The sequence below is a fragment of the Achroia grisella genome, unplaced genomic scaffold (assembly GCF_030625045.1).
Source record: "Achroia grisella isolate CSIRO2021 unplaced genomic scaffold, CSIRO_AGI_Agris_v1 utg507, whole genome shotgun sequence".
Lineage (NCBI taxonomy): Eukaryota > Metazoa > Arthropoda > Insecta > Lepidoptera > Pyralidae > Achroia > Achroia grisella.
The window spans coordinates 849,911-876,715 of NW_026712901.1; the positions used below are offsets into that span (position 1 = coordinate 849,911).

Sequence of the window (26,805 nt, forward strand, 5' to 3'; positions counted from 1 at the left end):
AGGCAACGCTGCCAGTATCTTTGGTACACTGCCTCGATGTGCCCCGTTAGTTCAGATTGTAATAGTTTTTTTTTTTTGTTGCAGCCGATCCTCTTCCCGGCAAGCACGTGCCGCTAGAGAGCTATGAGAGTGAGTTGGAGAAGGAACACGCCCTGCCGACGTCAGTACCCAACGCGGATATCCTCAAGACAAACAGCAACCCAACGTACCACAAGCCCAGGTAAGCACTATACCCTAAAGGGTCTAATTTTTTTTATGGATGATAATGTAATGGTGCACCCGCCTGCGCTAACGGTTTACGCTGGCGGGGCCAGTGGCGGATGATAAGATGATCACGAGGTCAGGTCAGTTAGCCCATCGTAGTAAATTTACCATGAATTTATCACGATGGTTTCTAGGGAGAACCTCGTGGAGGTAAACCTGACATTTATATTATAAATATTATAATGGATCTCAATAAATAATTAGTCATATCAATATAAAAATAACTATGTATGTATTTGCACTCTACACTATGAAATTCATGAATCAGCAATATGCAAAACTTACTATATTTTCTCATGGAATTCTCAGGAAAGCCATTAATAATTTAACGATGGTGATAATCTGCATTACTCTATGGTACTCCATACGGCGTAATCGAATGTTAACGATTTTTCTGCGAAAACTTAATCGATTTAAACATGACTAACAGTTGAGGTTGCAATTAAATAAAATATTCGATTCAGAAAAAGTCGATTTAAATCGTGACACATTTAGTACGTAGTAAAAACGTAAATCCTTTTTATTAACTTATCCATTACTATATAAGTAACCTTTTAGTCATATTCGCATCGGTTTAGTGTATGACATATATCTATGTCATACACTATACCGATGCGAATATATATATATATAATAAAAATTAAATATATTTATAGATGAGTATATTAGGTACATATAAGTTGATATTAATATATAATTATAAATCTGTTCGAATTTAACAAACAACTAATCGAGTATTTTACATTTTGTGTACTAAAAATTAATTCAAAATCTGAAAATTATCCCTATATTTAAATAAAGTTGATGTACATATGTACTATATATATGTATATTCTTATATATTAAATTAACATTTCATATTCCATGGTATCAATAGAGTTATTTATGTCGTCAACTTGTTTGCTGTTCGTGATAGTGTCAAGAAAATGTAATAACATTTTGGTAATTGAAAACCCTAATTAATCACTAAACCGATGGTCCGTTCGTATACTAAACAAACACGTATCGATTATAATTACCCATAAACCCTTAGGGTTTATTAAAAGCTTAATGGAAACCCCAAAAAACCCGGCTAATCATTTAAAATAACAATCATTTTCACTTTATAAACTCGTTATCCCGAAATCATGCCGGCGAATCCTACTTTAGCTTCCAAATGAGATCTCTTTAGAGTCCTAAATTATTCTCGTAAACAGGAAAGACCCTAAACTTAAATACCGGTTTTATATACTTCTGTAAAATGTTTGATTTCATCCGAGTGCTTAAATCCGCCACATCCGTTAAGCCTAAAACACACGACGCAATTCAAATGTGATCAAACTGGAATCGTAGTTACTTTTTGGTTATTGACATTTCTTTTTACTTGTATGTAGGATGGAGTAGAGCTGTTAGTTAGTAATATGACTAATAGCCCGATTCTTATCGATATACCATGTAAGGTCGAGGTCCACCATTCGTATTTATTCATTAAAAAAACTACACTACCACTTTACGTTGGTGAGCACTAAGCTTATTTGCCATTATTTAAGGGCTTACATAAAAAAAGAAATCCCTCATCATTCTAGAGTTGCTAACTCCGTATCCTCTTAACCTATAATTTCATTGCCATATCACCCTTTAAACCAACGTACAACTTACAAAGCAAGTACACAGGTACAGTATCTAAGCAGACAATTTTGTACCGAAACACTTCGGTATATGCGTCAATTTTGTATTCAGCGGACTAGTCACTCTTCTGCGCAGCCCTTAAATAACCGTAAATCCTTTAGCACGCTAGATTACTACCGAGTGCGGGTTGATTGACAATCGCAGTGGTAAAATGGTAATATTATAACTTACTTTACTAACTTTATTAGTAACGTTTTTCGTTTTATCTGTAACCGTTAAACGATTTATGCAAATAAATCTATCGTTTTGAAGGTCATTTGTTATCTATCGGTTATCATTGCGAATATTTGGTTTGCGTATCAGTTATCATTTTGTAGCGGTCCATTAGATTTATATTATTTTCCTCATGGTTGAAACTAAAGTCGTTCAATACGAATAGTGTCTTAAAATATAAATAAAAGTAAAAGAGACCTAGTATAAGCCCCTGAGGTACTCCCATTTTTACAAGACAAGCTTTGGATATGTAACTTAGTTTACTTACTTTTATTATTAAGCCAGTAAAAAATTAAATTTGATTAATTTGATGAAGTCTTTAATACCGTAGAGGTTTTAATGCAGTTTTCAGTAATAGATAGTGAGATTCAAGAGAAAGGTGTATATGTATAGTACATGCGTCATAGTATAGAACAAACCGAGAAATTCAAAGACTTGTAATACATCCGTGCGAAGTCGAGACGGGTCGCTGGTCATATTTATAAATATAGAATAATTTATAAGAGTACATATACCAAGATAATTGATTGAAAGACATGCCAAAGAAATACAAAATCCAATGGAATAAACAATAAGGCCACGGAGAATAGGACAGCGAAGAAATCCCGAAGAATCTCGCTCGGCGTTCGATCAATCACGGGCTCCTGAAGTTTCATTCGACAACTTTAAATGGCATACAGAATTCAACTTGTTCATTACGTGATTCGCGTCTTTGTGGGTACAGAGAAGTTTTCAACAGTTTTTGTTCTCGTACAATGGAACTGAATTGATCGGTGACCTGCGCGCTGATTATGTTGATGATTACGCAGTTGAAAACAAACGATGTTTTGAAATCGAAAGTTCTGTCATTATGTATGTATTTATATGTGCTGTTCGCAATTCACACAAATTTGTATTGTACTATTTAGAACTACTAGAAACTCGGGGTAAATTATATTGGCTTGGGAGTAAATAACTTTGTTTAAATTGTTCAGGGTTATTAATATATTAAAGGATTTTCAAAATATCTCGCTAAAATGAAAATTAAACGGCAAAGTTAACTATAAATCGCAGGCAAAGTCTGAGTAAACAAATAGTTGCCCAGTAAATCCTTTATTTGCGGCTTTCCTTCACAAATTTCTCAAGTTTTAATAAAATACGTGACTCTTAAACCGTGATCATCTTTACAAGTTAAACTGTCTGCAGTTACTGTTATTATGCAAATATTGTTGCCACTGTCTACGACACGACCGCTGAAGTCGTGATAATCTGATTCCTAACTTTACACTGAGGTTGAGTTTGCAAATAGTTCTGTTTTAACCAAATTAAAAAAGTGAGTGTTCGTAATGTTATAAATATCAAATTATATCAGTCTGGTTTCGGGATTAAACGACTAATCGGTTCTTAATGAAATTTGACGTCAAGATAAGCGTCACATGGACGATAGTTTTTTTTTTAATTGATGATAATGGAATGGTGCACCAGCCTGCAGGAACGGTTTATGCTGGCGAGACACCAGTGAAGGATGATTAGATGAGCAGGTCAGGTCAGTTACCCCATTGCGACAAATTCACCAGGATTTTAACATGCTGTTTTCCAGGGTGGTTACCACGTGGAGGTCAACCTAATATGGTACACTACTAGCAATGAGGTATTCTGTCCACATTACTAACAATCCCCTTTCCCCATGTGTATGGTAGTTAACTAGGCTCTTATCACGTGAAAGAAGCCGTGGAAAAAGACTAGTGTAAATATAGTTCCTAAAATAAAATATCCGAAATGTAATAAGAAAGAAAACTAAACTAACATATTTTATTGAAATCTGCTCCGATATATTTGCATCGAAAACTTCTTTCATCTTTCACCTTTGAGAGCAGAAAGTAGGTATGTTATGTTACTTACGTAAATTTGAATAAAAATTTATACAAGCAAATTGGATTTTCCACTTACATAATAATACCTAAAACCTGGTCGATAAATAAATCTTTTCAAGTAGGTATACATTTCATGTAATATATATTTTTTATTTTATTAGCATACATTAAGGGTGTTTTAGTCTAGCCTGGGCAATTTATACAGCGCCATCTAGTCCCAAGCTAAGTAAATCTTGCATTGAGGTTACTAGAGAACTGATGTAAATACTTAGAATATTTTTAAATATAACCATAATATACGATATAAACAATTATACTTTTGAATACAAATGTTTGTACCATGCGAGGAATCCGCAACCCTCAGAAGTAAAGCCGTGTGCTAAACAGCTAGACCACGGAGTTCGTCAAAAGATAATTTCTATTCAAAAACAAATTGAACATTCGGCTTTTTTGACATCGTCATATTAACTTATTTGTCTGATAATGCCAAAGAGTAGGTACTTCGGATTTTATTAAAAATAAAAATACTCAGAATAAAACAATGTATTATAATGCCAACGATTTTATCAAAAATAAAACGAGTCAGAATAAAACAGTGTGTTTGGGACGTCACAGACAATGGCACGCAGATTGTTGGGCTTCAGAGGGTTGAGTTATGCTCATCTAAGGATGATTGAAACATTAATTCGCCGCTGTCAAAATGTTGATACAAATCCACAATGTGTCGTTTGGTACAAGAGACAAGTGACTCGCGGGGCTACTTAAAGTATTAAATTCGTCGATTTTTATTTAAATAAAATATATCATATGTTCATAATACCAAATTGCATTAAAAAAGTTAGATAGAGACAGATACACTTATACACGCATTTATAATTAGTATGAATTACTATGAATATATATAAACTAGCTATGCCCACAGTTTCATCCGCGTGAAATTTATAGTGTGTGTGTTATTCTAATGTATATTATATGACTGTAAAGAATGATCAAAATCCGTGCAGTTCTTTTTACTTGAAAAAGTGACAAGCATCAACAAATTCATCTATCTATACTCATCACTGTTCAGCATCACTATTATCATCAAATAAAAAAAAAATACAACATTAGTACACTAACTGTATAAGCAATTCCAAACTGGACTAAGCAATATCATCAACCAGTCGAAAAGTTAATGAAGAGTTAAAAAAATAAAACTAATTGTGAATATGTTAGTGAAAATGTATATGTGAAAAAAACGAGGGCATGCGATGTGAAACAGACGTTATTGCCACACATTTGCTAAAAATGTGGTTTATGTTTTGAAATTACCACTACTTTTTCATCTTAAAATCGTGCTTTGATGATCATGTAACATAATCACGAAGATTTTGATCGTATCAATCTGTTTTACGAAACTATACGTGGTAATGAGTTAATCAACCTTCTAAGAAGTGAGACCAATAAATTAAGAAACAAATAATATTTCGGACAATTCGATATGAATACGGTAGAGAAAAAAATATAATACAAAAAATAATTAATATTATAATATAGAGAATAAATGATGAAATGATGATGATATAATTAGATGGTGAATGGATGATGGAGTTCTCTATGTATTTGAATTTGAAGATACATAATATAAAACGCAAAAAAAAATCTTCGGGCCTATATCATTACAGATGTAAAAATAATGTCATTTAGATGAATAATTGATATGAAATAAATCGGATTACTTTTTCTTGTGGGACACAAAAATCAAATAGCGTATATACTTAAGTACATACAAGTAATACATTTTTTTATTATAATATAATAAAGATCGGTCGTTACGTAAAAAAAAAAATATCTGATGGTCTCGATGTCTAGCGATTTAGCACGCCTTACTTCTTTCGTCGCGGGTTCGATTCCTCACACGATGCAAACATTTGTATTCATATTGCTGTGTATTATACAAATCAATATAAATAATCATACTGATGAATATAAATGTTCGTACTGTGCAAATCGAAAATCGAACCCGCGACCATCGGTAGTGAGTCGGTGACCTAAACCACTAGATCACTAGCCTGTCTCATAAACATGAGAATTCATGTTATAAATTGCATATAATATATGTTTCCCAATTTCTTCCATAATAACCTACCATTTCGGTGTGTTTGATCAATAAACATTTTAAATATACATTTGTTTTAATCCATCGGTGGATTGTAACGTGATTATAATGTAATTCCGCGCTAGAATAAGCACATATCCTTAAACCATATGTGCCCCGCGGATTTACACGTTGTTAGCTATCCTTATTAATATTACAAATGCGAAAGTAAATCTGTCTGTATGTCGCTATATATATATAAGCTATATTGCTGTAATGTTTCATCAAAATCCGTTTAGTAGAATTTGCGTCAAACAACCATCCATGTTTACAAACTTTCGCGTTTATAATATTTTACTAATAATCTGTATAATCTATACATCACAACTCAATTTCAATTGAAATTATTGCCGCGAAAATAATCAGCCATTTTGAATTAGTATCTTACGTTTATTTATAACTTTAATGCACACAATACAAAAAGTAACAATTCTGGCGGACTTAACACCATACGGTATATTCAGTCAACCATAGATAATATCCATTTTTTTAATTGATATAATAATTAATTATACATAGTCTATACATGTGCTTTATATCATATGAGACAATTTTTATAGTTAATATCTAATGTATGTAGTAAGTGTTTATTGCAGTTAATAGTAAATTCCTTTTGAGTATTAAAATTTGACTTTGATGTTTAGTATCAAAACATATTTTGTAGTATACTTAGATTTAGATTCAAGATTGACAAAAAAATATAGTACGGAATTATACTGAGAGGCCATTACGGCTGAATAAAAAAGAAGCATAAAAATCGGTTTAAAATCAAAGATAAAATAAGATATACTTACATAATGAAACTGGAAATTTCTTCCTTTATAAAGATGGTTGAAAACAATGTTTGGTTCTGAGAAAATCTTCAGATTCGAGACAATAATTTTGTACGCATTGCGTCATCATATATTCATGCTAGCGCCATCTAGCGACGAGTAGAAGGAGAATTGGAATAAGTTCCTTTTTTTTCTTACTAAAAGTATTACTTTCATAAACAAATTAATATAATTTATATTGATGATATAACTGTAGAAAATTGTTATATACATATATAGTAATTATTTATTATGAATTATGTTTTTAATTATACTTAATATTGTTTTCTAACGCCATCTATTGGCTGATAGTAACTACTATGTATACAAAGAAATATAAAAGTTAATAAAAATGCAACCGTGGACTATAGTCAAATTATTGTACTTTCTAGTTATTTTTGAGGTGTTTTAATAGATGAAAGTAGATTTAAAGATGTACATCTTTATGTACATCACTAATAGCACTAATAGCTCTCGTTTATGTATTGTTTTCCTACTGTACATACTGAGATATTTTTTTATTGATGACAAAATTGAGCATGAAGTCAGTTAGCCCATTTAAAAAATTCTCCAAGAACTTGTCAGGATGATGTCTAGGAGGTACCGTGTGGAGGTCAACCTGACATGGTACGCAACGTAAGCAACGGGGTTAGCCCACATGACTAGTCACCTTTCCACCTGATGAAAGTAAATTTAAATATACATAAAACAACACTAAAAGCTGTTTCTTTATTGTTTTTCTACTGTACATGCTGAGATCATTAAAATGCGGTATGAGTACTGAAAATAAAGCGGGCTGACTAACAAAACATGCGGGCATAGTGCCAATGTTTATCATTTCCATACTAGACTGATGACAATCCACTAGACACCTCCGCTCATACCTGATGTACTATCTAACGTGTCATTATAAACTGGTCGTACACGTATAGGTCGACGACATTAAAAAAATCGCGACACGATAATTTCGATTTTGGATTAGTCGCGTAATCACATGATTGTTACGGTGTTTTTTTATGTCAACGACCTTACTAAGTCAATCTATACTAATAATATAATATAATAATATTATAAAACTAAAGAGTTGGTTTGATTAAATGCGCTAATATCAGGAACTACTGGTTCGAATTTAATCATAATTTTTATGTCGGATAGTTCATTTGTCGAGGAAGGCTTTAAGCTATATAACATTACGCTACGACCAATAGAGGCGAAGCATCAGTGAAAAATGTTTCAAAAACGGGGAAAATTATATTTGAAATTTTAAAATTTTCAAAGTTAATCGCGATGTTTTTGATAACCACGCGAACGAAGTTAACACAGCTAGTTTTAAATATACTTAAATATACTAGAGGTCCGTCCCGACTTTGAAGGATTTTAATGTCATGACATGGATTGTCTAATATTTGAATTCACTACCTTTTTGGGTATATTTAAGTAGTAGGTATACACTACACCACGTCGTTCTCACGCGCCCTGTAGATATGTACTAAAGATATAAATAAATCAATTGTACTTTCCACAATAATATACTAGAATTCTCTTCCATATATATATATATATATTGCAGTTCAATGAGGCAAAATATTTCAATAAAACGATGCTAAACAGATTTGCATTCTATTGTCGGCAGTAAACACAACTGGAACCAACGCGCATTCTAAACCCGCGCTATATAATACAAACATAATGTATGTTGGATTCCTTTGTAGTTTATTCGTAGAATTGTCTTGCATAAATGATATCGCGTACATAACAACTTTAATTTCAAATTCAGTGAAGTGGTTCGTTTTTCAATTTCATCACGTTTGTTTATCTTATATATAAAATTCTCGTGTCACAGTTTTCGTTCCCATACTCCTCCGAAACGGCTTGACCGATTCTCATGAAATTTTGTGAGCGTATTGAATAGGTCTGATCTGATATGATCGGCCAACATCTATTTTTCATCCCCCTAAATGTTACGGGTAGTCCACCCCTAATTTTTTTTTATTTTAAGGCAAAACAACGGTTGCCGGGACAGCTAGTAATTATATATACTAGTAGTAGCCCAATACCTAACTCCTCCGTTCACACAATTATTGTAAAAATGGGTACAAAGTTCTTACCTATTTCCCAAGCTAAGCAAAACTTGTTTTATATACTAAGGAACTGATATAAATACTTAAATATTATTTTTAAATACACTCATAATATACATAAAAAGAACAGTCCATAGTGGTGAATTCAAAAGGAATTAATCACTGTAAATTCCAGGGGATCCGCGTGGAGGTCGACCTGACATGGTGCATTGCTAGCAGTATGACCTTTAGTCCCTATTACTAATAATCTCCTTCCTCCGATAAATACAAATAATAATAATTTTTATTGACACCAATTTTACATATTGACAGTTATTCATATAAACTATTACATATATAAAAATAATAGAATACTAATAGAATAAAGTTTCGCGAAACGTCGGTCTGTATGTTCGCAAAAACCACTCAACTGTTTTCATCTATCAGCAGTGTTTTCTAACATAGGTAAATAATTCCGTCTCTAACATCATCATGGCTACAATTACCACTTACCATCAGGTGGACGGTCAGCGTGTTTGCCTACTGCTCGAACATTGCATCTCTTTTACTCATTCTTGACTGACTATATATATACAGAATCCTTGCCTTCTCAAACTGTATTAATATCATTACATAGTATAAAAAAGTCGCTGTCGCTGTCTGTGCCTATGTATGCTTAAATCTTTTTTTTTTAATAGATAGAGTGATTCAAGAGGGAGGTATATATATGTAATACATGTACACCCGGGCGAAGCCGGGACGAGTAGCTAGTAAATAATATAAAAAAATATCACTATGATAAGGTTATTTTAATGTTGTTCTGATGTAGTGTTATTTGTTTGTCTCACAGGCCACCACAGCATCATGGCGCGGCGTTGCTTGCAGGGGTGGGCGGCGCGGTACCCTCGTACGCTCCACCCGGCCGGGCATTCTTCACACCACCACTACCCCCTGAATATAGAAACCCGTTTGCAGACAAGCCTACACTCAGAGGTAATGTAGAAATGAAAATGTTCTAGAAATTCTATATAATAATAATAATATTCCTGTGCAATTCACACAACGCCATTTAGTCACAAGCTAAGCAAATTTTTTTTGTAAATACAATAATGAAATACATAAAAAACATCCAGACCGACATAAACAATTATACTCATGAATACAAATTTTTGTACCGTGCGAGGACGCGAAACCGCGATCATCGGAAAAAAAGCGATGTGCTAAACAGCTGGACCACCGAGGCTTGTATCGTGAAATAATCGAACCTGCGACCATTATAATTTCCAATTAAAGCACTACGTGATACTGCTACATAATAATAATTAGGATATTAAATATTACATGTTAATATTTCAGATATAAATATATAATTTAATAATTAAACCTACCCTATTATTTTCCAGGCACCAATACGGATGGGAACAATTATCTCAACCGGCGGCCCATCCCCCCTCCGTCCCTCGGCCCGGGACATGAAAGGATCCCCATCCGACCCCCTGGACAGGTAAACACTAATAGATTTTAGATTTATGGCCAACAAAATTATAAAGAACATGCTACGTAGGTTTTGATAGGATCACGAAGTAATTTATTACTAAAAATATTAGTTACAAGTACTACTAGTAAAATAATAATAATAAACTCATGGACAATTAACATAGCGCCATCTAGTCCCATGGTAAGCAGAGCTTGTGTTATAAGTACTGGACAACTGACATAAATACTTAGATTTTTTTTGTAAATACATACGTAATATGCATAGAAAACATCCAGACCGATATAAGCAATCATACTCATGAATAGAAATGTTTGCACAGTGCGAGGAATCGAACTCGCGAACATTAAAGCGGTGTGCTAAACCGCTAGGCCACCGAGGTCGTCGAATATATATATTTCGATAAATATATGAGATAATTTTTGAAATAAAAGAATTTTTGTACAGTTAGAATCACTGTACTCTTCAAACACAACGTGTTTGTCTACGTGGGTAACGTAGACAAAGTTGTGCAAATCTATCTTGAGCACTTATTTCTTCAATACGTGGCAGACAGACAAATCTCTTATTAATTAATAATACTTCATACATACTTTATCATATAATGTAATGTAATTTACTCATTAATATTGTTCCCAGAACACTCTTATTTCTAATAAATACGTATATTTATTACAATACTCGAAACATTAAGTGCAATCATTAGTACAAGTGTTTCAACGGAAAACACATCTTATGTACTTGTAAATAAGGCACAGTTTCCTTCCATTCGCTTTGTAATATGTAAAAATATTCAGGAAAATCAATCGTACTCATACGTAGGGCCTAATCTCTGGATGTACTTGAAACATCGTTCCCCAATTTCAGGAGACGTCCTCGCCTCAAGTGCCGGCGCCGCCCCCCGCTCCGCCGCTACTTCCTGCGGGCATTGAGCCGCAAAAGAAAAAGGCACTCAACACCCCAAGTCATAAGGTTGGTAATCGCTAATAAAAGATACGATAACTTCACAAATTATACATGATTCGAGTTTCAGTAACTTCGGAATTATGTAACTTTTCCGTAATTAGAGATATTTACTTTGTTTTATTGTAACTTCTACATTTGTTAGTCAATCCACCTACATTATAACGGAAGTAATAAAATTATATTTTCTTAGATTAGTTGAATGAGCTGTCCCTATCGCTGAAATCTGGCCAACACCAAAATATGTGTCAATTTATATTTTTGACTGACTTTTTACGTTGCATTCAAATATATCTTGCGAAATATGGGCATGTCAAGTGTCGCCTTCACAACGTTACCATTTGACAATGTTTCTGGCTATCCCAACTAAGATTATATACCTAAAGGTATATTATGATTACTTATCAAATGCTATTCCTTTTTCAGCCTGAAGAACTAGACGGGGACGTGAAGCATACAGACCAAGCAAACTTCACGGATTTCGTTCCAAACTCCCTCAACATACCGACCATATCAAGAATACTATCCGGCTCCAACGGACGTAAAGAGGACATACCTGACGTCCTTCTCAGAACGGTAACCGCAAAACCGCAGCATAATCAAGAAAAAACATCCAAAAGTGACATTTACGTCACCAAAGACGCTGGAGTGACTCTAAGCGAAAGTAACAGAGATACATCCACAGAAGGATCAGTTTTAGCTGTACTAGATCCCGAAATGAACAATCTAGATAGACCACTAGTCATCGATCAAAATGGTGAAACGAACACCAGAAGAAATCTTCAGTATGCAACCAACAGACAGACAGATAAGAATGATAGTAGAAAAGATGATATGTACACTCCAGCAACTACAATTGGTTTTGAATTGCGTGATCCTGAAATGTCGACTGAGAGATACCACAATCTAGCTAATGTTAATTCTGATAAAAAAATATTGAAACAGGATTCCAAGAATAGTGGACCAGTACAAAGGGCCGGTGTGAGCTGGCCGTTCGCATGGAACGTTCATATTTATTTAGCAACCGCTATATTTACATTATTAGCTGTATATTCTATATTTAAGATCATATTCTATGATAGGTTCACGCATTTATTTGCACAATACTATTTTATAATTTTACATTTACAGTTAGTGTTCGTCTGCTTAATGAGGATCTTCTTCATGTGCTACGACCCTTATAATATTAACAATTCGTTGCCAATTTTCATTAGCGAAATCTTGCTGCATGTGCCGGATATTTTCTTGAGCATTGCATTCGCAAGCACGACGCTGTTCCTTTTGTCACAAGCCATTAATTCAAAGAACACATGTTGTTCTTTTCTGTTTCGTCCGCGGACTATTATAATAGGTGGAACACTCCACGTGTTGTCCTGTATGATGTTGCATATCTTTGAAAATAGTAATACAGTGTACAGAACTCCGAGTGGGGTCGAAAAAAGGGTACTAGGTCTAACTTGCCAAATTATATTTATCATGGCATGCCTCACGTTAGGGCTGTGCTATCTTTATGTATATAAATTGCTCAAATCTGTCGTTAAGAAGAAGAGTCACACTTATGTGAATAGCTACCAGAATTTGTATCAAGCTATACAGATAAATTTGGCTACGGCATTACTATTTGTTTTAATAGCGGTACTCCAAATATTTGGAATATTTGGTATAAATCAGGTTAATATGGCGAAGCTAGACTGGTTGCAATGGGGATATCAGTCAACATTACGTTTCATAGAAATTACAATTATAGCTCTTATTTCTTGGGTAATTAGTTTGAAAGTTGGTATAGGGGCACATCTGCAGCAAGAGAAAACAGATGGCGCTAAGATTTCAGGTTTAGGACTATTCCCATGTACCGCTGGTTCTAGTAATGATCAATTTGAATCAGACTTTCCAGCAATATGTGGTACAAACACTAATCTTCATACGTATACATTAAGAACTGGGAAACCAATATATGAGACGGCTGGACATCATCCTAATATGTCTGATCAATGTTGCTTGCCCGTCGATCATCCTCGTTTCCAGTTGAATACACTAGCAGGCAATTGTGACAATAATTCAGGAACCGAAAACTATTCGGGCCATAGTTCTATAGCCAATGCTGGTCATAGCAGTTCGACAACTGAATCTAGTAACGCCACATCCAGTCAAGGTGTGACCAACCATTTGATCAAACATCATCCTAACATGGCCGGGTATAACGGCATTGAATCCGCTTCAGACGACCACTATTCCAACTGTGATCCAGCAATTCAGTCATTACAAGGTGATGACCCAATGGATCACGAGTATAATGTTATCCAATACGGTAGCAACAGTGATTTCATCCGTGATATTAAAAACCAAAATTATAATGGAGGTTCCAATCGTAGTTCGCATAACTTTAAGCATATGTCGTATGACCGAGTATCGTCCAGAACAAATAGTAATCCGCGGAAGAAGCACAGGCCTAAAAACAAAATAGTTCAAAATTGTATGACTATGGGATATGACTCTTCTATGGGTCATCATTACCATCAGCCGCACATGCCTGATGAATACGGCAACTATAATACAGAGAACGCCTCGTATCACGCATCTGGTATCCAAACCCTGAATCCTAACAGAAGTTTCGGGGAAGGTTCAAGTCAGCAGATAAGAAATTCTCAGCGTCGCAACTCTCCGTCGATTTCGATGGTTAATTCGAGTGGTAGCCAGAAACGAGGTAAGGGCAACGGATTCCCTGATCGACCCAAGTCTACTGACTTGTATGGATTTACAGAGGATCCTAATGAGAGGAACTATCCCTGCGGTCCTCAGCCGGCACCAAAGAACTGTGGCTATGAGGCTTCGTACTCTCAACCACAGGACGAAATAAATCCGAACGAAGCAGACGGGAACAGTATGTTAGTTGCTCAAAATGGTTTTGTTAGGTTCCGGCCCCTGGACGACGAACCTTCGCAAACCTGATTTACCATAACACTGTCGTGTTCGGCAGAAAATCTTAGCTTTTGATAAAGGCGCGATTGCTCAATTTGGAGCAATTCTTAATAGACCTTTGAATACGTAAAACAAATTCATGCTTTCAACGCCATCGCGCGTTGTAATAATGTAAAGATATTGTAAATGTATAGTTAAGTATGACGCAGCGGTATTTAAGAATATCAAAACATAACAGCACTTATGTAAATAGCCAGTTTTTTAGTTTATAGGGACATTGTAAGTAAAATATTAATAATTAAATTTTGCCATTTTATTTTGAAATGACTTGTATTTAATCATGATACGATTATTGACTTAACGGTTAAAGTATTTTAAAAAGACATTGTCATAAAAGAAATGCTTATTTTCAATATAATTAAAATATCATGTTATAATACACAATTATACCTATTAAGTGTTATGGTATAAGATATAAGGATATCGCCACAACGGAGTTGCCAAAAATACAAAGAAAATATCATATTGGATCGACATTATTGTGCTATTTAGTATTATAAAGTCTATATGTGGATGAACATTGTAAAATTACAAAAAAAAATATTTAAGAAACAAAAATTATCTGATATGTCATATTAATTATATTGTACATATATAGATGACGTATTAATCATATTGTTACAATCTTTGAATTGTTATTTCCTTGTTTTTTATTTAATTAAATTTCGAATACTTTATTGACAGATTTCTCTTTAACTCTGAAGCAATTGTTTTAGTTACAAAATTGCATAACTTTTTTGATCTTTCAAATCGGATTCTGGAGCCAAAAGACTATCCCATTTTCAGTTGAATTTCTGAAAAATACTTCTTCCTTGATATATAGCGAACTGCTGATATAAAATATTCGAAATATTAACGAAAACAATGAAAAATAACATTACAAAGGAGTTTGTAACCCATAATTATACTGAAATAACAAGCTGATTTGTCAATGTCATTTTGAAATGTCAAATAAACAAACCCCATAGGTATTGCCATTATATATAACATAGTATATTACTGTGGTGTCAGTGTAAATAACTGCCACATATAATTAGATCATAATACAACAATTTAACTATATGTGATATCGAATAATGATTTTGTTTGGAACAAATCTGTCCATAGTTAATGTTTAAGGTTTATATCAGATTTAAAGGCTCTACACACGATCCGATTTTCAATATGTTACTGTTAATGATGTGAATAATTCTATATTTTTTTCAATTGATCTTGTCCAGTCCTTGTGAATGTCTATTAAATTTTATTGAAAATATATTTAATGTTGATATACAGTGTCCAATATGGTTTAACGATGACTAAATATTTTCATAGATTCACTTTACTTCACTGAATTTGCAAATTTCTTTAGTGTATATAGTACTGAATTAGATAATCTATTTGATATAATTTGACATGAATATTTCTTTATTCACTGTCAATTTGATAAATATAACATTATATAATTATAATTTACTAAAATATGAATATTTTGATCAGAACACTATTGTGACACTGTATAATATCTGTTGACTCGAATATTTAAAAAATATAATTTATAATATTCTCTCCATTGACCATTAAGATAATATAACGATATATCTGAATGTCATAAGTGTTACCACATTAGAATTCTCATATAATTATATTGGTAATAGAATTTTAAATGGCAACATCGTTAATTTCTGCCTAGTCAACATGAATTAACGTGAAACCTATCCTGCCATTTTGCTATTTTATCACTAGAGTATATTAAACCGAAATCACATTACAGCAAATATATTATATAAATTGTAATTAAAACGGTTTGTGAGAAGCTTTACATTAGAGCTCTCTCAAATGTCAAATTTGAATTTAGAACATCTCGCAATTGTCAAATTTGAATTCAGAATATCTCGCAAATGTCGAATTTGAATTCAGAACAATGTTGTTATTGAATGTTGGCACTAGATAGTTAATATTAAAAAATAATTGTATAAATTAGACGAAAATGTTAAGTAATATTTATAAACGATAAAAATATGCCATCAAATTAATCGTTTTGATTTTTAACAGCGACTTTAATCATAATGGTCTAATCTTAACGAAATTCCTATGTAAATATACTATATGTATGGATATGTCGAACGGTATATCGATACGCATTTTAAAATGTTTATTTTTCATTAAGTGTAAATAACTTATGTGGTACCGAGACGTATCCGATGTGAACGAAAAACGTTCGTTTGTTGTAAATTATAATGATTTTTTTTTAATATTTTCAAGACTGTACCTTTATCATTAAATAAAAACAACTGTAATATGTATAAATAAATAAAAAAGGTATTGAAATCTGATTTTTATTTAGTAATCTTACCAGAGTATGTCTGGTTCAATGTATGAATACCTTTTCCACCATTAAAACCGTACATGAATACACAACTAAGACATCACGTCATCATGTGATAACAGTGGTATCTTTCATGCTTTATCATTCTGGAGATATCGGGAGAATAACAGCGTCTTGGCACCTCGTCACAGCATATGACGTTACACATTAGTGTTTCAATAAATATGTTTGGTTTTCATTACTTTTTTGTCTTCCTTGCCTTCGTATATTTTCGCCTACAATTCTATTTACTTATGTATGTACTTGAGATCCTATTTGTTTATGAAATTATTAATGGACGGTGACGATTAACGACTCTCTTCAATTCAGTTTTTAAGAAGTAAAAGGATTACGAATAATACGTTAATCTTAAGTGACAATGTTAAAATAAAACAAATAATTTAACATTTCACACTCAGTCAAATATTCACAATAATGTACAATTTTATACAAAAATCTTAAAATACTTTAAAATTATTTAAGGCGATCTATCAAACTAATCTATAATTAATATTAGACAACTAATATTATGCAGAAATTATATTTGTGTATATTTATAGACAAATTGATGTAGAAAACTTTTGAATATAAAATTTCATTGAATTACAACAATTTATCAAAAATTTTGTTAAACAACAATAACAAATGTGCGTAATCAAATGTTTTAATTATCAATAATAAATTATACCAAAAACGTGAAAGTTTCAAAAACATACGATATATTATCACGTTATGTTCCTTATTATAGAGTAGACAGAGACAAAGTGTCATTATGGTTTATATTTACAATAAAATTAATAACAATGATAATTATTAAAAATAAATTATATATTGATATAAATACATTGTAACCAGTACAATAGTCGAATATACCTTTATATTAGTCTAAATCAGTCTTGAAGAGAGTCAATCTCAAATCAATTTAATAATAATCATAAAAACAATGTATACTTACCTATACAAATGTCAAAATATTATACAAATATTCATATAATTTTGAAACAATTAGTCTCACACTGTTTTAATATTATTAAAGGTCCATGTAGAGCGTCTTATTTTATATATTTACATAATTGCGAGTGAAAATAAGAGGAATTACTCAACTGGCAATTTTTGGACCACTTACGCAAAGTGTATTCTTACTATTCTGCATCTAATAAAATATTTAGTATTCTATTATTTTTTTTAATAAATGTAATAGATTACAATAATAATCATTCAGTTATATTGAAAATTGTCAATTTTTTGTGTAAATTTTAAATCCGTCTCAATTATTGTTTATTTTGATAATAAACAAAATCAAAGTTACAAAGTGTAGTTCAGTTTTTAAATACTAGTTTCGTATTGTAGTTAATTCTGAAAATTGGCATAATTCTTATATATTCAATTTCTTTTTAGCAGAAAACTGCTCACCAAGCAACTTCATAACCTCGCCATGAGATCGCGTACTATCTTTCACTTGTCCATAATTCTCTTTAACATACAAAGCGAAATCGTTCGCACCACCTTTCCTGGCCGGAGTGGAGACCACTACACCGTCCTTCTTCTTCTTATTGATGATCAGCTCGAAGCTCCCACGGCAGTATCCGCAGCACTTCTTCGTTATGTCTATAGATTTCGAGTGGCGTTGTATACTGAAACGTAGAAAGATTATATGTAGTGTTTTAGACTTCATAATATGTAGCTGGATAACACATAGATAAGAAACTTTTTTACTACAAGAAAAATATATCCTATTATTTAATTTCTTTCATTGCATTGATTTATTGCTTCTATTATTGGAGTAGATGGATCACAATATTTCTGTAAAAAATAAAGAACCTGCAAAACACACGTACATATAAAAAAATCCTGAAATAGACTATATTTTTTTTATTTCAAATTTTATACCTATACGTATATGGAATTACCCTTAAATAAATTCAAAACATCTGTTAAATCATATTTACTGAGCAAGGCCTATTACTCACTAAACGATTACTTGAATGACGAGCGTGCATGGCAATAGTTTTCATGTTCGGGATTTTCATTTAAAGTTAGACATAGACACCTATATAAATACCTAAGCATTGTAAATAAACTGGCTTTTAAAAAAAAAGGTAATTCAATTGAGTTTCTTGCCAGTTCTTCTCAATTGGATCTATATACCGAACTGGACGGTAGGGAAAAAAATTATAATGTAAAAACTTGACGTTCATAAGCGGCTAAAATGTCCTACATGAATAAATGATTTTTGAATTTTGAATTTTATATTAAGAACACATTTTTCGTAATTAATGTAAGGAAGATTTCGATGTCAGAATTATTTTATTTTATACTAGCTACTGCTCCGGCTTGATAACTCTATCTATTAAACTACATTATTACACACAATAGTTTAAACATTTAATTAAACAAAAAAATCTTTATCAAAACTATTGGCGAGTACGTAATCGTGAATTAGTGTAAATTCCTTACGTAATGATATCTGCGCGTGACTGAACTGCGCTCGCGGCGCAAAAAGGAATTTTATTTCTGTAAATGTGCGGAGAGGCGACGGATGCGGGAAGGGCGAGTAGACATTGGCGCGTCGTTGGGAGCCCGCGTTATAACACTATCTATTGCTAATAACTGCATTAAATTTCATTCAGTTAAAAGATCTAAGCGAACAGATAGCGCAAGGACTTTATACAATGTAAAGATTATTTCTGTGACAGCAATGCATCGGGTTGCTAAAGAATAAATAAATAACTTACTTGTAACCACATTTTGTACATTTATACGAATATTTGTAATGTATCTGCATGTCGTGGCATCTCGATATCTCGCCTAGTTCAGGAAACTTACGCAGCGCATGCGTTGCCCTGTAAATTGAAAGAAAAAATGAGATTAGAAAATGTTGGCTAGTTGATTTGGATAATTATATATATGAATATAATTTAAAAAAATAATAAACATGGACAACAAACAAATTATTATGAATTCAAAATATTGGTGAGGCTTGTGAACGACGCAACTTTTAATACATTGTTTGTTTTTTATTGTCTATTATTTCATATGGAAAAGTATTGTATACTAGCTGTGCCAGCAAACCTCCGCGTGAAATTTATAGTCTATATCCTATTCTGATGAATTAGTGTATATTTATTATTAAGCTTAAGTTATATTATTGCAGTTTTATTAAAAAGCATTCAGTAACTTTTGCGTGAAAGAATAACAAACATCCATCCATTCGGACTCATATTCTTCCGCGTTTACAATATTAATAAGATTGACAATTTTCTTTTATCTGCTTTACTTTCTAAACATATTATTATTTGTTTTCATGAGTATGATTTCTTGTATCAGTACAGTTTGTACCGTGCGAATAGAATAGAAAATCATTTATTCAAATAAACTTAATTTAAGCACTTTTGAATAGTCATAACAATTTGTTTTTTATCTACCGCTCTTTCGGAAAGCTGTCTCATCACAAGAAGAACGAGCAAGAAACTTGTGTGTTGCTCTTTTAAATAATCCTTGTAAGTTTACATAAGTCGAAACGTGTGAATACAAACTACCAACAAGCACTAATTTTTTGGGTCAAATATAAATATGCAATAAGATTAAATCAGTCGTAGTGATAAGAGCAGACCAGTCCCTACAAGAGCAGACCAGTCCCTACAAGGACTGCGAGGAATAGAACTCGCGACCATCGGAAGTAAAGCGATGTGGTAAGCCACTGAACCATCAAGGCCGTTAAAATAATGGCTTACCATTTTTTCCACAGTGGGCCGTGTCCGGCCCGTAGTTCACCGTCGATGAGCCACGTGGCCGCGTGGCACAATTCGTGGATAAGCGTATCGCGAAGCCGCTGCGGTGTGTCCAGTACCTTTGTCGGGGGAGAAAGCGATTGTTAGTAATGTGGACTGTTGATCCCTTTGCTAGCAATGTACATTGACCTCCACGCTGTTCTCCCTGGAAACCATCATGACAAATTTCTGGTGAAATCCTCACGATGGGCCAACTGCCTTTTATCCATCTTATAATCTATTGATCTCCTTGCTAGGAACATACCACGTCAGGTTTACATCCTCGCGGTACCCCTAGAAACCATTATGATTAATTTCTGGTGAATGTCTCATCTCATCTAACGGACTTGATCCCACTGATGCCCCCTAAAGTAAACGACACACCCATTTGCACCTTTATCAGGGGAGAAAGGTATTGTTAGTAATGTGGACTGGTGATCCCAACACTATCAATGTAACACGTCAGGGCCTCCACGCAGTTTCGCCTGGAAGCCATCATGATCAATTTCTGGTGAATTTTACCGAATGGGCTAACTAACTTGCGCATCTTTTCGTCCTCACTGGTGCCCCGCCAGAGTAAACCGTTAGCATAATCGGGTGCAACATTCCATTTAAATCCATTAAAAAAAGTACCTTTGTCGACAGTTTCACGCTTGACGTCCTTCTCCGGTCACCTTTAGAGTTCTTGAGAAGACGGTTTGTGGTTGTACTGCAATAGAAATTAAGATGAAATGAATATCAGATCGAGGTGTTAATATACATCCATACTTCCCCCAGTCACAATTTAAACTTACTATAAAAGCAGCGCGAGTGTCAAAGAGTTTGAAGAGTAATAGTTTGTCATGGTATGGGCATGTAATGAGTAGGAATGAACAGAATATTATTAAATAAGTGTTATATATAAATGTAGACGTATGATGATTGTAACGGCAGAGGAAGGCCGAAACGAGATGGATGGACTATGTGAGAGATGATATGACAAGATATGGATAGAGAATAACGTAAGAGAAAAACATATTACGCCAACCCCAATTGTATTTGGATGGAATAAGTAGCAAAATTGCCGTATATAATTAGAGTAAAGTTACAATACCTACATTTACAATCAATAAAGTACAGGGGGGGGGGATAGTAACTAATGTGAACTATTGACCCCTGTGGAGGAACTGTATGGACCATCATATAAACCTGGTGAATTTGTCACGATTATCTAACTGACCTGACTTTATTTTCATCTTACAAGCCTCCACTGGTGCTCCGATAACGTAAATAGTTAGCGAAAACAGACACACAATTTCATAATCGTCCATTAAAAATAAATCAATACAAAGTTATACAATTATTTCAATATTCTCTTATAATACAGTAAAACGTTCTAGCCTGTACTCTAATAAAGGAAAAAGAATTTCGAATAAAGAAGAAGACTTCGAATAAAGGAATAAAGGAAGTAATGAAAAAAATATAAAAAATTATAAGCAATTAAATTGAAACAAAGTCACCCTGTATACAAAAAAAATCAAATGCTAATTACCCAGCTGTACTCCTGAGTTTACTGTCCCACAGTATGGGCAAGTCCTCTTCAAGGGTGTTGTCGAATACAACTTTGTTGAACTCAATGTACAGCCGCGTGGCCAATTGTTCCCGCATTGTCTTATAATTGTCCTTGTATTGAAATGCTTCGGGGTGACAACGCCATGTTGGGACGTTATCTGTAACAAGTTAAATAAGTAGAAAGGTAATTAGACAGATAATTATTTTATTTGCATCCACAGAACTTGAATCCTCAGTATTTAAATTTTTTTTTTTTTTGATAATTCACACAGCGCCATCTAGACCCAAGTTAAGCTAGCTAAAGCTTGTGTTATGGGTACTAGATAACTGATACATATACATAGATATTTTTTTTGTAAATACATACATATTATACATTGAAAACACCCAGACCGATACAAACAATCGCACTCATGAATACAATTGTTTGTGCCGTGCGAGGAATCGAACCCGCGACCATCGGTCGTAAAGCGGTGTGCTAGACCGCTAGATCACCGAGGTTCAATTACTTAAATAACAAACGTACATAGCAATAGTAATTCATGTACTGGATTTTCATTTAATGTTACACATAGACACCTACATAAGTACACAATGTGAATAAACTAGCTTATAAAAAAAAATCTGTTGACTTGCCAGTTCTTCTCAATTGAATCATTATACTGAACTGTAACAGTACCGTAGGTAAAAAAAATTAATAAAAAAAATTAACATTCATAAGCGCCTATGTCCGCGATATGTCCTACATTAATAAGTTATTTTTGATTTGAATTGATTTGAGTATACACAATAGAAAATAAATACAAAAACAACATATAACAAAAGCAGTAATCATAAAGATCAAACTATATGTCACAGCTGTGATCCATATATATTACAGAATTGTGTGTAAAAAGGTCATAACTCATTGTGACTATTACCCAAAGAGCAAACACTGATTTTCAGCTATAGATTTGATTTGATTGTTAGTAATGTGGACTAATAACCCCATTTCTAGCAATGTATGTATGTCATGATGTAACTGTGTCAGGTTGACCTCCACCTAGTTCACCCTGGAACTATCACGATAAGTTCCTGATGAATTTGCCACTGGGCTAACTGGCTTGACCTCGTGCTCATCTTATCAACTTCCACTGGTGCCCCGCCAGCGTAAACCGTCAGCACAGGCTCACACATTTCCATTATCACACACTTTATTATCCATTGAAAAAACCGTTAATAAATAAAACTACTCACCAGCTAGAGAGCCAACAAAACTTAATCTTTTCACTTCTGTATGAGGGGTAGCAGATACATTGTCAATTTTCTTCATAAAAATTTTCGGAGTCACAGAAATATCTTCAACCTTCTTCGTCAACAAGCTCACATCATTCTTGTCAACATCACCCTTCCTCATGATCTCCACTAATTCGGTTACAGACATAGCCTTCGTTTTTTTCGTTGTACTGTTCACATTACGAGGTCTTACAACCTTCGTTCTTGGGATATCTGGTGTATCTGGTACTTTTTCTGTATATAATTTTTTTTTTGATTTTTTTTCTGTGTCCCCATAATTCATAACTTTCCGCTTTACATCAGAACCAGTTAAATATAACTGTCTGTTCTTTTCCAAATCGTTTCTAATATTTTCCTTGTCGCTATCATCATCATCATACTGTAGTTTTTTAGAAATACCATTCATTTTGGGATAGTTATGTGATATAGTTTTAAAAAGTTTGGGAATTGATTTCCAAGTTTCGCCATATAGATCATCCAATAGTTTCTTCTGTGATTGTTGTATTTTTTTTATAGAACATTGTTCTAGAGATTCATTGGCTATGTCATGAGGTGTTGAAGGCACTGTTTCATACCTGGGTGAAGCAGATATAATATTTTGAGCTGGAGACCAACCTCCAATACTGGGTCTAGCATCTTTTGTCTTTGACAAAGAAGTATCCTCTTTGGAACAATTAAATGATACCTGTAACAAATTTCGTTTACAAAAATTAAGCTTAACAACTTTTATAAATAAGACAAAGAGTGTCTTAGTTGTGAGTAAGACGGCGTGCTAAACCACTAAATCACTGCAGCCATCAAACTATATAGGTCACCCATATCTAAATATATATAACTCAAAGGTGACTGTCATAGTGATCTATCAACGCACAGCCCAAACCACTGGACAGATCGGGCTGAAATTTGGCATACAGGTAGATGTTATGACGTAGGCGTCTGCTAAGAAAGGATTTTGATTAATTCTACCCCCAAGGGGATAAAATAGGGGGTGAAAGTTTGTATGAAACTTTGTCAATTTTAAAGCAATCGGATTGAGACTTTGCATGCATAAAGCTACTATGACGTAGGCATCCTCTAGGAAAAGATTTTGATAAATTCCACCCCTAAGGGGATAAATTAACGCGAGCGAAGCAGCGGGCAAAAGCTAGTATATACATACGAACGAACATAGTATGTTCATGAAATTCCTGTACATATATATATGTTCTGTAATTTCATGAACTTACTATAGTTTCGTCTTCGTGACAATTGTTCCTACATCATTTAAAGGCTTCAAGAGGGCAAGTATGATGGGCATTGTGAACATGTTATAAGATATTGCTCTAATTCTGATATATAACACTTTGGTAATACTTACATTCCCATTCTTACTTGGTGTTCCATCTTGATTATCAGAAGTAATTATTTTTGGTAGACTTTCATTGGTGGATTCACAGGAATCATTTATGACGATTGGTGAATAAATTATTGGCGTCCTCTGCACCTGTAATTACAAATCTTCTGTTTTTATACACTCTATAAGAGGGTTATTTACTGTGATAAGAGAGACTGTCTATCACATGATGTCACACCACATATTAAGGGGGAGTGGGGGGTTGACAATGTCTGACATTGTAAAACAAGGGATTGTGGGAATTGCAAAAAATTGTTCATGTAAAAAGTAATTATACCCAGGACCCCTGGGTCTGTTGCAGATTCTTATGATATGTCAAATCTAATCTAGTCACTAATCTGTAATCTTATTAATATGTTTGTTACTATTTCACACATAAACTACTGAATGGATTTTGATGAAACTTTACAGTAATATAGCTTATACATCAGAATAACATATAGGCTATAAATTTCATGCAGGTAAAACCACAGACACATTTAGTGATTAATATAAATAGAAAACACCTAATATTGTTACCTATAACAACAATAAAGGTTTGCCTAGTGTGGGATTGTATGATCAGCTTTGTTGTACTGTTTATATATGTTTCAATAAATAAATAAATAAATATTATACTGCAAAATTTTGAATATTATATTGTGACCTTTGATCAAGACCTCTAATATTGTGATTGAAGTAATTTTTTGGTGTCCTGGAATTAATAAAAAAGAAAGAAAATATGTTTATTTGATACACACAGAATCAAAATGGTCTCTGCTCAGTGCATGCCATAGCAAGATGCCACTAACTACTATTATTTAAGGCCTATATCTTTACATATAAGTATTATGAACAAGTTTCAAATCAGGTGGAATAATGAATAGTGTACTTACATTATTATGTAAATCTAATTTCAATCTATCAAAAGACTCGTCAAGAATGATTACATCAGAACTACGATTGAGTTTCATCTCTTGATCTATCTTCAATCTGTTCTTCTTTAGAGAAAGCTTAAGAAATCCTGAAATTACATGGTATTTTTTTTTAAATGGATGTAATGTAAACAGTATATGCTGGCAGTGTACCAGTGGAGGTTGAAAAGTGTGTTATACATTTTAACATTTTTGTACACTTCTCTGTGAACTTAATTATATTAAACACAACATTATTAGATTATAATTGATAGTCCTGATCTGAAGATTCTACATTAAGAGGTTCTAAATTAAAGAAGCATGATTTCGATCTGAAGAAGAACTGGAAACGATTTTATTATTTTTATAAGGCGCCGTAGCAGTCACAGGAGAAAGGAAATAGTAACATTAAACCTTACAAATTGTACTTTTCCCGCCGAAATCTTTCAAGCCATGTGAGAACATATCGATACCTATCATTCATTTGGGAATGGTAAATATACTAGAGAATATTTGAGAACAAATAATATTTAATTTGAACGGACAATCAATCTTCTCTTATAAACCGGAAATATTTCAACTATTCTACTTACGATTCTTCTGATTATTCCGCACATTTTTTCTCTCCATTTTTATGATTTTTGTAATAGAAGAAGGTGCGAATGATTTACGGTTTGTAATAATAAAATTTATTATAAAATAATTTTTAAAGTAGTGTGCGCGGCCGTTAAGATGTTAGGATTTTGGATTATCAGTTCACGTCAAAGTGACAATTCTATTGACATTTACATCTGACACTAATTGTGAATAGTGCACCACAGATTATATAGTATAGACAATTACAACAAATATATCTACTTGTTGCTAATGAATAATATTATAAAAGGATAAAAAAATAGATATGAAATTACTAACCAGTAAAATTGTAACATCTGCCATAATGTGATGGATTGGATAATTCGATGATGTTGTGATATATGATATATGATAATAGGTTCTGGGACAGCAGGTACTCAGGATGAGTGGATTTATATATAGAAATAAAATATTTTAGGAAATTCCGAAAGAAAAATATAATGTCACTTTTTTGCAATAATAATTTTATAATACATTACTTTTTAAATATAAAAAT

The 26,805-nt window shown here is 33.1% G+C and overlaps 2 protein-coding genes across 3 annotated transcripts in view; one reads left to right on the top strand and one right to left on the bottom strand.

Annotated features, from left to right (window-relative positions):
- The window catches only part of LOC131846224 (uncharacterized), a 658,396-nt gene extending 641,399 nt beyond the window's left edge, over positions 1–16,997 (top strand). For both annotated transcript variants that reach the window (XM_059195475.1, XM_059195476.1), the window contains 5 exons: positions 85–220; positions 9,858–10,000; positions 10,411–10,511; positions 11,370–11,474; positions 11,892–16,997. In XM_059195475.1, the coding sequence (XP_059051458.1) occupies positions 85–220; positions 9,858–10,000; positions 10,411–10,511; positions 11,370–11,474; positions 11,892–14,414 (3,008 nt within the window). In that variant the 3' untranslated portion in view covers positions 14,415–16,997. The remainder of the gene's footprint in view (positions 1–84; positions 221–9,857; positions 10,001–10,410; positions 10,512–11,369; positions 11,475–11,891) is intronic.
- A 63-nt stretch (positions 16,998–17,060) lies between these two features.
- LOC131846240 (germ cell nuclear acidic protein-like) lies at positions 17,061–26,303 on the bottom strand. Its single transcript, XM_059195496.1, has 9 exons — positions 26,267–26,303; positions 25,656–25,783; positions 24,745–24,870; positions 23,349–24,072; positions 22,093–22,270; positions 21,195–21,270; positions 20,526–20,641; positions 19,527–19,634; positions 17,061–18,425 (listed from the first exon to the last, which is right to left on the bottom strand). The coding sequence occupies exons 1-9, from the start codon at positions 26,301–26,303 to the stop codon at positions 18,167–18,169; spliced, it is 1,752 nt and encodes a 583-aa protein (XP_059051479.1). The 3' UTR covers positions 17,061–18,166.
- Positions 26,304–26,805: the final 502 nt, after the last annotated feature.

Bases quoted from the DNA above. Each gene is read 5' to 3' on its own strand.
- LOC131846240 (XM_059195496.1), bottom strand. From the start codon at position 26,303: ATGGAGAGAAAAAATGTGCGGAATAATCAGAAGAATC. The intron at 25,784-26,266 runs GTAAGTAGAATA...ATGTAATTTCAG, and splicing joins GCGGAATAATCAGAAGAATC to GATTTCTTAAGCTTTCTCTA. The intron at 20,642-21,194 runs GTACTTTTTTTA...CCCCCGACAAAG, and splicing joins GCGTGAAACTGTCGACAAAG to GTACTGGACACACCGCAGCG.